This window comes from Tupaia chinensis, unplaced genomic scaffold (genome assembly GCF_000334495.1).
Source record: "Tupaia chinensis unplaced genomic scaffold, TupChi_1.0 Scaffold142374_1, whole genome shotgun sequence".
NCBI lineage: Eukaryota > Metazoa > Chordata > Mammalia > Scandentia > Tupaiidae > Tupaia > Tupaia belangeri.
The window spans coordinates 85,137-99,306 of NW_006202222.1; the positions used below are offsets into that span (position 1 = coordinate 85,137).

At 39.6% G+C, this 14,170-nt stretch overlaps 1 protein-coding gene across 7 annotated transcripts in view; it reads right to left on the minus strand.

Annotated features, from left to right (window-relative positions):
• Positions 1-528: 528 nt before the first annotated feature.
• Positions 529-14,170, minus strand: part of HEPACAM2 (HEPACAM family member 2) — a 50,643-nt gene continuing 37,001 nt past the window's right edge. For 2 of the 7 annotated variants that reach the window (XM_027766317.1, XM_006163491.3), the window contains exons 5-10: positions 10,988-11,113; positions 10,884-10,908; positions 10,757-10,794; positions 8,518-8,591; positions 5,755-5,864; positions 531-1,184 (exon numbers count right to left, since the gene is read on the minus strand). In XM_027766317.1, the coding sequence (XP_027622118.1) occupies positions 1,181-1,184; positions 5,755-5,864; positions 8,518-8,591; positions 10,757-10,794; positions 10,884-10,908; positions 10,988-11,113 (377 nt within the window). In that variant the 3' untranslated portion in view covers positions 531-1,180. Of the gene's footprint in view, positions 1,185-5,750; positions 5,865-8,461; positions 8,592-10,756; positions 10,795-10,883; positions 10,909-10,987; positions 11,114-14,170 lie in introns of those variants that run through there. The other 5 variants (XM_027766318.1, XM_006163492.2, XM_014582129.2 and 2 more) reach the window with 4 other exon arrangements.

Here is a 14,170-nt window from a genome sequence, read left to right on the forward strand (position 1 = left end):
GCTAGTAGGTTATTTCTGAAAGGCAATATTGCAGGTGATTTTGTCTTCTGGCAAGTTCTCTACATTTCCAAGTATACATATATTTGCACAACGAACATGAATTATTTTTCTGATCAGATAAAGTAATTTTTTTACTAAATGCAGAATAAAATATTTGTAATAGATTGACTTTCCCAACACAAAAATATATAAGGGTGGTAAGAGAGAAGACCAGATAGGAGTCATGGGATTTGATCTCAATTTTCTTTTCGTCATGTGCTTCTATTAAAATGTGAGAAATAATGTGTAAAAACAGCAGTTTGCTTGAAACACCTTTAAAATCTATTCTTTTAAAAAAATTTCTTTTCTTCTGTGTAAAGTAATAGGCCAGAAAAGAGCAAGATTCTTATTTTAATAGTTCTCTATGATCAAAATGTATTGCATATGGGGAAATAAGGATAGAAAACCCTAATTTTACATATGACTTTTAGGTAACATTTTTATTCTACAAGACAGAGAATCAAGGCCACATAAAATCAAAAACAGAATAATTTATTTGAGTCCATATTTCCTTAAACAAAATAAAAATAGGACTTCATTAAGCCACTTCCTTATGCATTTCACAAGTATTTTCATAAACATCATTGGCGGTTTACAACCAAGGAGAAGGCATATTTCTCACGTTTGTGACAAGCATTCTTATTTCTTTGTGCTACAAATAACAAGAAAGAAATTCGGGAATAAAGTAAAAACATAAATTTAGCAATCTTAACAGTGATAAGAATTTAATAAAACAAAGCCTGTTGAGAAGTTTACAGATATAGTTTCCACCTTTGTAGGTGAGATAGGATAGGGCTGATGTTGATGAAAGAGAAAGGACAGACTGGAAACTAATGGGAAGAAATTCGTTAAAAAAAGAGTGCTTGGAAAGCCCATCCTTTTCTTCCTCCCAATCAGCATAATAAAGACTGTCCACTGGGGAATATTTCCCCATCACATTCCTGTTCTTCTGTTACATACGATATTATGTATATGCTGGAAAATCTGTATTCCAATAAATGCCTCTATCTGCAAAATAATAAGTAAGAGGTATTGGGCTTCATTTTTCCATTGAGTCTGGATGAATATAAATTTCCACTGTTTTTCCCCAAAATGTTCATTTCCTTTTTTCATTCCAATGCTCTGCTTTGCCCTTGAAAGCTCACCTGGAAGAGATAATACAAGATATATAAACTTCTATAGAAAAGAAAAGAAACTTAAATTTTTAATTTCTTTTCATCATGGCAAAAAATAAAAGTGTTTTGAGCTAGTTCAAGAAACCTAATCAACCAAATATAAATAGTAAGCCCTAAATTCTGTAGAAAATTTCTTTTCTTTTCTTTTCTTTTTTTTTTTTTTGAGAGTTTTTTGCTATAGGGTGTGGGCGCTCGCCAGACAGACAGAGAGAGACATAGAGACAAAAAGTGAGAAATCACTCCCCAGGGGGGGATGGTCATGCTGCAATCCCTTCTCCTCCATTCTCCTCTAGGGATCTTGGGCATGCATGCACATGTGCCCGGTGTGAGTTCTAAGCCACCAGGTCTGGGATGTGAACCGCGGTCGACTACGTGGGAATCCAACGACATAGCCATTACGCTAACTGCTGGTTCCCTGTAGAAAATTTCTTTTGGAACTGAAAGTTTACTCATTTGAATGTTCCATTTTCAGGATACTAACAGCCAGCCTGGGGATCTTAGTACAATGTGCCAAGGGCATTTCATTTAAATGAATATAGCCATAAGTTTAATAACAAATAATTTGACTGATTACTGGAATATGAACGCAGACCAGTTTACCAATTTGTAAACACCAGTCCAATTAGGTAATAGCCATGTAGCCAAGGAAGTAACACTGTTGGAATATTCTGAGAGTAAGAATGAAACTATTTGTAGTTCCTACCTCAGAAGAGATAGTCAAATAAAACAAGACAGGCAGTAAGTTATGATTCTTTCCTCAGAGCTGGGCACTCACTTTTTTTTTTTTTAGGTTTTTGCTATGGGGCGCGTGCGCTCGCCAGACAGGCAGAGAGAGACAGAGAGATAGAAAGCGAGAAATCACCCCCCAGGGAGGATGGTCACGCCGCAATCCCTTCTCCTCCATTCTCCTCTTAGGATCTTGGGCACGCACGCACACGCGCCCAGTGTGAGTTTTAAGCCACCGGGTCCGGGAGGCGAACCGCAGTTGACCCAGCGACATAGCCATTACGCTAACTGCTGGTCCTGGCACTCACTTTTAAAGTGGGAGTGGAGAGACTAACCACCAGTAACACTGAATTCTTTCTGAAATTGATTTTTAAATTTAATTGAACCTAGAGAATTAAAAATAAGCAATCAGGAGAGAGAAAATGGCTTCTACCCTATAAGTATTTATTCAATTGAGGAATATTTATTTTATTAAGGATCACTAATATTTAGTTAAAATAAGCAAATGGGAGCCCACTAAACTATGTAATCCTTAGAAGACTGAGACTTCTGGGAACCAGCAGTTAGCGTAATGGCTATGTCGCTGGACTCCCACGAAGTCGACTGTGGTTCACGACCCGGACCCGGTGGCTTAAAACTCACGCTGGGCGCGTGTGCATGCGTGCCCAAGATCCCGAGAGGAGAATGGAGGAGAAGGGATTGCGGCGTGGCCATTCCCCCTGGGGGGTGATTTCTCGCTTTCTGCCTCTCTGTCTCTCTCTGTCTGGCGAGTTCACGCGCCCTATAGCGAAAACCTCTCAAAAAAACAAACAAAAAAACCATGAGACTTCTTTAATATTTCTCCCTAACACATAATAAATATCCTCAAAATGTTTGTGAATTTATTGTAAACAAGATTAATGTAGTGACCAGATGGTGGCTCAGATGCAAGCCTGACCCACATGGGGAGGTTCTGGGTTAGTGTCCAGGGACCTCCCTGAGCACATTGAGCACTCGATACCGAATGTGCTCATGACCGAGGGCTAGCTGAAGCCAGATGCAGACTGTCACATCAACATGCTATTGTGGATGTCATTTCTCTGACTCTTTTACTCATGGAATCAATAAATGAATAAACTGAAAAAAAAAGATATAGGCAAAACAGTCTCTGATGAAAAAAGAAAAATTTTACTTAAATTTTTTTTTAAATTTAGAATAGATAACATAAATCTGTATTCAAAGAAAATAACACTTAAAAAATGTTAGCTCTCCATTTTAATGATTTGGAAGACAGAGAAGAATTTTTAAAAGATATTATTGAAAAGGGAGACAGTCTTGCAGGGCAAGAGAGAAAAAGAGAAGGGAAGATTCAAAGAAGTCATCAGATTTGGCTGTGGTAGTGCATGCTGCTAAGGCTGTGTTCCCCAGCGGGGGCCATATGAAGGCCTGGGAGACCCCTGGTCCAACCTAAAGGCTAAGCGTGGTGGAATGTGCCCATGGTACCAGTGACTCAAGAGGCTACGGGATAAGGATTACACTCTTGAGCCTGACTTGGGCAACATAGCAAGGCCTTGTCTGAAAGACCCAGGTGTGGTAGCTTGTACCCGGGGTCCCTGGGAGGGGCCAGGTGATTTTCTATAGAGCAGAATCCCTGTCTTTAAAAACAAACAAACAAACAAACAAAAACAAAAACAAAAGAAAGTGAAGACACACATACACAAACAACAACCAAAGGGGGAAAAAAAAAAAAAGAAAAAGAAGAAGACAGGAAAGAAGGAGGTAAGAGAGGGGCTGGGGAAACAGAATGTTACTGAGGTTGGGCCAGGAACATGAGTTGGTAGTTTGGGACTTGCCTTCACAAGGAGCATGTCCTCAATAGCAGTTCAAAACAGTCCTTTATGTGCTTGAGGAAAAAAATATCTCTGCTTTATTTTCAACCTTTTACATTTATTTCTGAGACCTTTTTAAAGAATCATTTATTTAACTGTATTTATTATTACTATTATTATTGCTTAAATTTGCACTAGAACACATGTGCTCACCAGAGAAAGAGAGAGAGAGAAAGTGAGAAAGCAAGCTGCTGGGACTTGAACCACGGTTGGCCGTGTGGGGATTCAGCACCTTAGTCACCACACCATCTGCTGGCCTCTGGAAGTAGACTTATATATTCTCAAGAGCTCTAAGGATTTTGCTGTTTGAAAGGCATCTAGTTTCAGAGGGTGATGTTTCCTGCAGAATTATTTTTTTGACAGGCAGAAATAACCGAATCACTCTATTTTGTGTTCTAAAATATATCCTCTAATTTTCTATTATAGAAAGTAAAGAGATTACATGTCATTTTAGAGAGTTTTTTTAACTATCATGAAAAAAATTCCACTCTTGTGTTCTATTACATTAATAATGTGATTTTTAAACCAATTTTGTTTTCTTCTCAAGCCAGAAGGTCCTAATTCCATCAAAAATCTGTTTCTAATTTCCCTGACTCTAGGTAAATTTCTCTGATCAGGTTCTCAGAAGTGTCTTCCACTGATTTAGTTCTTAAATTACTGAATAGTCCCTCTGGGACTGGATTTCCTCTTCATAAGACGATTTCCCATGCATTCATTCACTCCTAGCTGTTGTTTTTGGTGTTTTCCCAGAAGTGTGCATGAATTTCTTTGCTGAAACTGTTTCTTTTGCCAGAGGGGAAGTTCCTCTGTGTGGTTATTGATGTTCTTTTTAAAGTCAATAAATGGCAAATAAAGAAATGATGGAAGATGATTTGTGGCAGTTATGCCTTCAGGCAGCTACAACCCACAAAAACAGAGAAGCTCATTTCATTACTGCAAAAGATGGTAGGCTTAGTTTCTCCAGGGCAGAGAAGGGAGGGCAGCTGCTTAGTGGCAGCCTTGGGCTGCTCTGGATAAGACTTTCTGGCTTCAGCCTCAGCACAGGTTTTGTCCTCTGGGGCGAGAGCCCTTCTCATTTGGGAATAGACAACTTTGCACTGACAGAGGTTGGGCATTTGATGCTTACTGTGCTGGGGACTTTGTGTAGGTTCTTTTTATTTTTTTTCCTGCTCCTGTTTTCAATGGCACATCACCACTGCTCAAAAACTACCATGGACAGGGAACCAGCAGTTAGCGTAATGGCTATGCCGCTGGACTCCCACGTAGTCGACCGCGGTTCGCGTCCCGGACCCGGTGACTTAAAACTCACGCCGGGTGCGTGTGCGTGCGTGCCCGGGATCCCGAGAGGAGAATGGAGGAGAAGGGATTACGGCGTGACCGTCCCCTCCGGGGGGTGATTTCTCGCTTTCTGTCTCTATGTCTCTCTCTGTCTGGCGAGAGCACGTGCCCTATAGCGAAAATCTCTCCAAAAACAACAACAACGACAACAAAAACAAACTACCATGGACACATGAAAATCATTGCGATAACCAAAATCCCTTGAGAACTGGTTAGGGCATTCCTTTTCATACCAGATGTGGATTCCTTGGGGAAATACTATGAGAGGGAGTAATATACATAAAAGACAGTTGATTCTGGAGCTCTGCATCTGGTTCACTGGCCTGAGTATGTGGCTCCTCCAGATGTTTGTGTGCTTGCCTGTTCTAGCTCTCAACATTATTTTCAGGCGAAGTGTGTTTAAATATCCAGAAGCTACAATCTCCTATTTTAAAAGTGGGTGGTTGGGAAAGTCATGATGCATTTTTTGCATAGATAAACAGAAAAATATGTCATGATATTCCCAAAGACTTAGTATTTTTCTTGGGGGTCTTTCAATAAATTCTGAGGAAAGCAGAGGGAAATGCTGGGTCTTTCCATAGCACCACCAAATGCATATTCATACTTACTCTGGATGGTCTTGCTGTTGAGCAGGGATGTGTTGAATAACTTCATAAATTGTACTGTGTAAACCTTGCCCTGATATGCCATCAGAGGCTGGGAGAGACCTACTAGGCATCTGGAAAACGTGGCACATGCAAAAAGAAATTAGCGTAAGACTAGTAAACAGAATTCTGCTATTCTACATAGTTGAAAACAACTGGCAGTCGTGGTGACTGAAGGGTTAGGACTGTTGGTCATCCCTAGACTGTTTATCTTCTCCTTGCTACAGTGTTCTGCACTGACCCTACGGTAGTTAGTGCACCACATAGCTACAAAGTCAGAAGAGAAACTGCTTGACAGAAGCTATCACTTTTTTTCTTCATTTAAGAATAAAGCTTGCAGTACTACAAAGGAAATAGAATAGAAAAAAGAGCACAAGAGGAGATTTCAGGACAGCTTACAATTGGAGAGCATATACTTTTTTTTTTTGGAGAGGTTTTCACTATAGGGCACGTGTGCTCGCCAGACAGACAGAGAGAGACATAGAGACAGAAAGCGAGAAATCACTCCCCAGGGGGGATGGTCACGCCGCAATCCCTTCTCCTCCATTCTCCTCTCAGGATCTTGGGCACGCACGCACACATGCCCAGTGTCAGTTTTAAGCCACCGGGTCTGGGACGCGAACCGCGGTCGACTACGTGGGAGTCCAGCGACATAGCCATTACCCTAACTACTAGTTCCCGAGAGCATATACTTTTATATTACATCTCAATCATACTTTGATGTGATTTTACAATTACATGCACAAGGGTAGCTTCAAAGAAAGAATGATGGACAGTCAAAAGTCTTCATCCCATTGCAAGTGAGGAGAGAGAATGCCAAGAAATATAGAACACAGAAAAAGAGACAGATGTTTTGGTTTGAGTGCAGTAACGGGCTCTAAAACTACATGGTGGCAACAATGTGGAAAGAATAGCAATGTCTTTATGTATGGTTAAAAAAAAGTATTTTATCAAAACTGGCATTTGCGTATTAATCCCCATACCTCATATTTCATGATATCCTTCTTCCTGTAAACACTGCCTTCTAACTATTTAGCCAAAGCCTGGGTCTCCTCCTTATCCTATCCACTTCTTATTTCCATTATACTTCTGTCCGTTTTCAGCCCTTCATGGTTATATGGCTTCACCTCTTGTCCCTTCTTAGGTCTGAAGAGTTCCTATCTCATCCCAATTTGCCTACTAAGGTATAGTGATGCATCTTAATCTTATGCTTTTCTGAAAACTGCCTGTTCCCATTTTAATCAATAAAGCTCTCATAAGCTATTCTCATATGGAGGGGGGCATTCAAAACAATTACGGAAATGTATATTATGAAAAGCTATGCATAGATTTCAAAAAATGTTTAGCAACAAACTAAACTCGTACTTTAATTCTAGTTTTCTGCCCGTACCTATTGGTCATGCCTGTGATCTTGGCTACCTGAAGCTGGGGTAGCTTGTGGCGTGTGCTTCTTTTTCTCATGGGAGAAATAAACATTTTTTTTAAAAGGAACTCTACTTCAAAAATGTAATCATAAGTATTCTTAGCTTTTTAGTTTCCTGCTCTCCCATCTGAAGCCACACCTCAGAGGGGTGCTCTCGCATGGTGAGAAGCTGTTTGGAATAACTGGTCCATCAAATATTTATTTTTGACTTCTTGGTTGTGGAACTGAAGGGTGAGCCAGTCCTGCCTGAGGTTGAATAGGGCTTTGCAAAGCCTCTGCAGGGGCGTTCTCCCCTTCACTGTGACAGTGTGGACACGGGTGCTATTGACTCACCCTTAGGGAGGATAAAAGCCAATTAATCTCTCTCCATTACACACATGCCATTTCTGAAATAAAGCCCATGGCTGGGAAACTTACTGGAGGAGACTTCCACATTGATAGAATGCTATGACCAAATGAAGTAACCAGTGGTGATTAACAAGAAATGATTCTTTCAAAAAACAAAGATAAGAATGTCCAAAAGCAAGTAATCTGTTTATATCCTCTTCTTCAAGTGGACTATCATAGGGGGATATTGAAACAACAAAAAAAAATGGATCCTATACAAATTTATAAATGTGTAATGAGCTGATTAAATTGGAGGAACATTTTGCATATCTGTTAAACGAAACTGATTGAAATACTTTTTTTTTTCAGATAAAAAAATGGCTTCAATTGTATAAAAGCCCTCCCCCCACTTCATGCACATCTAGGATAAGCAAAGATGTACACCTGTTTACTTTGGGTCTATAGGGTGACTTTCATCTGAAGAACGTGAGGTGCATTCAAGAGTATGAATAATTGTCTTTGCAATGTCCTTAGGAGATAGGAGGAAGAAATAAAGGGGAAACTGAGAGAGCTGAGTAGTGACAGGCTGAAGTCACCAAAGGGTTGCAGAATGATTTAAACCAGATTCTCCTGATCCTCTACACAGTCAGTTCTCTTAAACTTCAACCTAGTTAGTTATCTCTTTGCTGAGCTTGCCCCAGGTAAAGAATTTGTCTTAATAAGCACATCTTTCTTATTTTGACTTATACATAAACTTAATTTAAACTTCCTTAACTTTACTTATAAAGGCTGACAAAGATGCCTTAGCTCCCTAGATCTGGAATGCCCCTCTTAGAGTAAGTCAGCACTGCTCAACTCAAGTGATGGGTAAATGCACCCACTTGACAACACCACCCAAATGCTTAAATGAATGCTGCTTACACCTCTGGTGAAGCAGAATTCTATTTCTTGGTTAATCAGCCACTAGAAAAACCAACCCTGGGAACACCAGAAGCTTCTGGAAAAGCAACAAATTCATATATTCCGAAGTCATCCAGAGCATCTTCATGGCCTGAAATGGAAAACAAATAGTACTTAGCAATCAAATGTTTTGATTTGTCAACATTTTTTCTTTTTAGTTTTCTTTTTGTTTATTTGTTTGTTTGAATAGGGTGTGTGTGCTTGTCAAAGAGAGGCAGAGAGAGAGAGAGAGAGAGAGAGAAAGAGAGAAAGTGACAAATCATCCTCCAGGGAGGATGGCCACCCCACAGTCCCTTCTCTTCCATTCTCCTCTTGGGATTTGGGGCATGCATGCACACATGCCTGTCATGTTTTTCAAGTCATTGAGTCTGGGACCAGAACTGTTCAGTCAGCCATGTTGGATCCAGCCACCTTAATCTCCACAACACTTGCTGGCTTGCTACTGTCTTTAAAACCTGTTGGGACCAGCAGTTGGTGTAATGGCTATGTCACTGGACCCCCATGTAGTCGACCATGGTTCGAGTCCCAGACCTGGTGGCTTAAACTCACACCGGGTGCTTGTGCGTGTTTGCCCAAGATCCCAAGAGGAGAATGAAGGAGAAGAGATTGCGGTGTGGCCATCCCCCTGGGGGGTGATTTCTCCCTTTCTATCTTTCTATCTCTCTCTGTCTTTCTGGTGAGCACACGCGCCCTATAGCAAAACAACAACAACAACAATAAAAACCCCAAAACAAATCAAAACAAAAAAGAAAACCTCTCCAAAAAATAAAACAAGAAACAAACCTGAGTAAGACTTATCTTTATTGTCTGCTTTAAGTAATATGTATATAAAACCAATTTCATATTTCCTAATCCACTGTAGCCATATTGCCATTAAGTAGTGTTGGAAATCACTCCTTCTGAATAGTCAAAATACACACATTTGGGCAGGCCTGCCCTTTATGAACCTCTGTTAGGTGAGATTCATGGACACCAAGGCTTTAGCCTGAAATTCAGAGTAGTCTTTGATCCACCCATAACCTCTCCTGCACCCTGCTAGATCTAACATACCACTAGAACTGAAAAGAATAAACAGACACCTAGAGCTGCCTCTATGTGCAAAACACTATATAACACTGTATCAATATCAGTGAAATCATCATCTATAAAATGATAGGGGTGGAAGTGGTTGGGAGGAATCAGGTGTCTTGGGTTCTCCCAGCTGTGATAGTCTATCCTTTCTACAAGGAAGGGCTAGGTAAGATGAAGAAAACTCACATTTAATAAGCATCCAGATATCACATGAGACACTACTTACATCATTTTATTTAATGTTCATAGCAACTTTAGGAGGAAGTTTTTATCTCCATTATATAGATGCAGACGTTGAGGTCAAGAAAAATAATCAATTGACCTAAGGTGACATAGGGAGGAAGTAGCATATACGAAACTAAAACTTGGCTCCCCATGACACCAAGATGTGAGCAAAAAAGCTCCATTCTTGTAGTTACTCAGTACAGAGTCAAGAGTAAGGGTAACAAAAGACACACTGGAGATAAAGAAGCTGCACTGACCCCTGTCAAACCTTCCTTCTCCTCTCTGGGACGGAGCTACCTTTAGAATTAAGAGTGAGAGCCCTTAGGCATTTTCAAAATAATAATAGCAGGATCAATGGATTAACAGAATCAGTGAGTGAGGGCAAATGACTTAATCTCTCCGAGTCTTAGTTTCTTGCCTATAAAATGGAGCCAAGAGTACCTTCTAAATTTATCTTACAGACTTGTGTCACTTACACAAAACCAATATGAGGAACAGCATTTTGGAAAGTGAAGGCACTATTGAAAGTTAAGGGGGCCAGCAAGTGGTGTAGTGGTTAAGGTGCTGGATTCCCATGTGGTCGACGGTGGTAGAAGTCCCAGAGTTAGCGGCTTAAATCTCACGCTATGCTATGCATGTGTGTATTAGGGCCCAAAATCCCGAGAGGAAAATAGAAGAGAAAGAATTGTGATGTGGCCAGATGGGGGTGTGATTTCTTGCTTTCAGTCTCTCTGTCTCTGTTTGTCCAGTGAGCACACACCCTATAGCAAAAAAAAAAAAAAAAAAAAAAATCTCAAAAAAGAAAACAAAAAGAAAGTTAAGGGACTGTTAGTGTTATATTAATATTATCTTATATGAATTCTATTAAAGTGATAATAAATTATACTTAATAATTAATAGCAATAATATTAATTAATATACATTAACATTGACAATAGGACATCTCAGCCTGATCATTACCTGAAAATGTTTGAGCTTTTCTGTATTCTGTTTCTGGCCTGAAAAGACAAATAAGTATTTCTGTCAGAGATAATTCAGGAAAAAACATTCACCAAAGAAGTTATTTTGATAAAAACATATGCATTACCTGTTTTCTAGCTTCTGTTTAAAAACTAAAATTGAGAGAGAGAAAATATAGTAAGGGACTTTTTAGTAAATAATATGTAAGAAAACATTTCTGATTTGACCTACCTTTGCAAGGTTGGTATTTTTTCCATAGGTAGAGAAGGCACATGGACATAATTAAAAATAGTGATATTCCAGTTATACTCGCTAAAGGGGACAATGATTTTCCTTTTTGTGCAAGCTTCTCCAGTCCTATATAAAGACAAAGAGTTTTTAAAATAAAGCACTATCTAATTTGACTTATTTATGCCTTACCTTAAATGGGACACTGTTGAAAATATCTAATAGAGAGAGAGAAAGAGAGAAAGGCAGAGAGGGACACCACATGGAAGGACTGCCCTTGTTTTAGCACATACACTTCCCTAAGATATTTGTGATTGGAAATCATCTGAGTTTCCCAGGATAAAACTGATGTAGCAAATAACAATGATCTCATTGTCTCTACTTCCCCAATAAAGGTGGTTCTCTCCTTCCAGGTTTCTCTTTTGGGGAAAATAAATGCATAAATAAAAATAAACAAACACAAACTTTATAATTATTCTTACATTTCCTAAATTTACATTTAGTCACTGTGTACCTTTACAGTGTACAAGATGGGTTTCACCAGCATGGATGCAGTGTGTATCAGTCAAGTCAAAGATCTTACCATGTACATCTTCATCAAAAAATAACTTTTCCTGGGGAACCAGCCGTTAGCATAATGGCTGTGTCGCTGGACTCCCACGTAGTCGACCGCGGTTCGTGTCCCCGACGAGGTGGCTTAAAGTCACGCCAGGTGCGTGTGCGTGCATGCCCAAGATCCCGAGAGGAGAATGGAGGAGAAGGGATTGTGGTGTGACCATCCCCCCTGGGGGGTGATTTCTTGCTTTCTGTCTCTCTGTCTCTGTCTCTATGTCTCTCTCTATCTGGCGAGTGCACGCGCCCTATAGCGAAAACCTCTCCAAAAAAGAAAAAAAGAAAAAGAAAAAACATGCTGAGCACATGTCTGTGCACCCACAATCCTAACAGGATGAATAAATGTAGGAGAAGGGATTGCAGTATGAACTTGCCTCATCGAGGGTACTTTCTCCAAAAAAAAAAAACTTTTCCTGCATGTGTCTGTTAATGTTCTTCCCTCCAGCCTCTCCTTTCTGCCCATGTTACCCACCTGCTCCTGTACTGTCTCTGGTATGTACAGTTGCCGTCCCTTCTTTTCTGTATTTATTTCTTCTTATTATTATTATTTACATTCAATCACTGTGTATCATTACAGCATAATGTAATGGAAAAATGCATTTTCCCATCCTGAATACATGGCATATTGAGTCAGTCAGAGATGTTTCCATACATATTATCATCAACAGATAATTTTCCATTTCTTTGTCCCTTAAATATGTTGCTTCTTTCTTTTTCCCTTTCACCTTCCCCCACTTCTGTTCCTCCTTCCACAGTCTCTGGCATCCACAGTTGCTCTCCACGAGTTATTCTGCCCTCTCCTTTTTCCGTTTCTGCCACCCAGCTTGCTCTTTGAGCATAATTCGAACATGTGAATTCTCTAGGGAGGTGGTAGTAAACGAAAGTTGCAAGAGAGAAGGTGTTTATTTCAAATACACTTTACTGACTTTTGGCTAATAATAAAATGCCAATTTTTAAAATAGAAAGCCTGTGATTTTTCAATAAACTACTTAAAATTCTACTTTGTGACTAAAATTCACTTTGATTTGTAAGTTGTTGCCTTTATTAATGTCAGTCTATAAAATACGGTGCTAATAGCTAACATCTGTTAAGTACTTTCAGGTTCTGTTATAAGGTATATGTTCTTTATTAACTCAGTGAACCTTCACAGCAATCTTATTAGGGCACTATGATTTTACCCTTTCTAAAAGGTGATGCAGGAGCTGAAGCTTGCCCAAGGTCACTCAGGTTATTAGTCATAGAGTCCAGATGTAGTTCCAGGCTTTTCATGCTTTACGTTGCCTCCCTTTAATGCTATTTCTTTTTTTTTTCACATTATGTATTTATTTTTTTTGTATATACTTTCAATCATATTGTTTGGCTTACAATGAGACCATTTCGATATGTGAACATTTCTCCCCAGACCCGTTGATCAAAATATCTTCAACAGATAACACCACGCCTCCCCATCCCGTCAATGCTCTACCTCTGTATCCCTTCTCCAAATGTCCTTCGTTAGCTATTTTAAGACCATTTATTAACCATGGCTCTGTTAATACCAGCTCCAGACTCTAAGATGTTTAGTCACATAGCTGATCTATATAGCTGGGCAGAGTTGTGACCTCCAACAAATCTGAATAACAGAGGTCTTCCACGTTATCAAGTGAATCAGATATTGATGTGAAAGTAAATCATGGCATTTTCCTGTCTCTGCTCATATTAATGTGAGAATGAAAGTCAGGTGGCTTTTCTCCCACGGCGGTGGAGAACTGGGTTTGCTGAGGAACATGGGGGCCACCCAGCTTTCCATCCTGTTGTTCTCCACCGTAAGACTCCGCTGAAGTTCTTCAAAAGCCAAAATAAGCCATCATCCTTTCCTTCTGTCAGTATGGACCTATATACACTCTCTGTATTTTTCACTTAGAATACTTTCAGTTTCTAATCTTTCCAGAATCTTTTCCCAACATAATGCAAGTCAGCTACTCCAAACTAGTTAACGCATCATGGAAATCAGGTGATCTCTTCTCATTTCTAATATTATTCACATATTTCCCTTAAGTTCTCAAGAATCAGATGATGCTGTTTTACATTATCTAAACTCTTCACCATCCCTGTCTGATAAGTTTATACATTTCTAAAGTGTGCTCTAAGAGTTGCATTCTTACAATGATCTTCTGTGGGATTATAACTGCTACATAATATCACAGTCTTTAAACTCACCTTTTTTTTTTTTTTTTTTTTTTAGGACTTTTGCCATAGGGCTTATGCACTTGTCAGAGAGAGTCAGAGAGAGACAGAGATAGGCAATGTGAGAAATCACCCTCCAGGGGGGATTGCCACACTGCAAACCCTTCTCCTCCACTCTGCTCTCAGGGTTTGGGGCATGCATGCACATGCACCTAGTGTGATTTTCAGGCCACCAGTTCCAGGACTTGACCTGTAGTTGGCCATGTGGGAATCCAGTGCCTTAACCACTATGCCACCTGCAGGACCTTTCAGTTTACTTTAAAGCCACTTCACATTTATTTCTTCTATCTAAAGCTTAAACTAGTTTTAAATTTTAATAGTTTTATTTATTTATTTATTTATTTATTT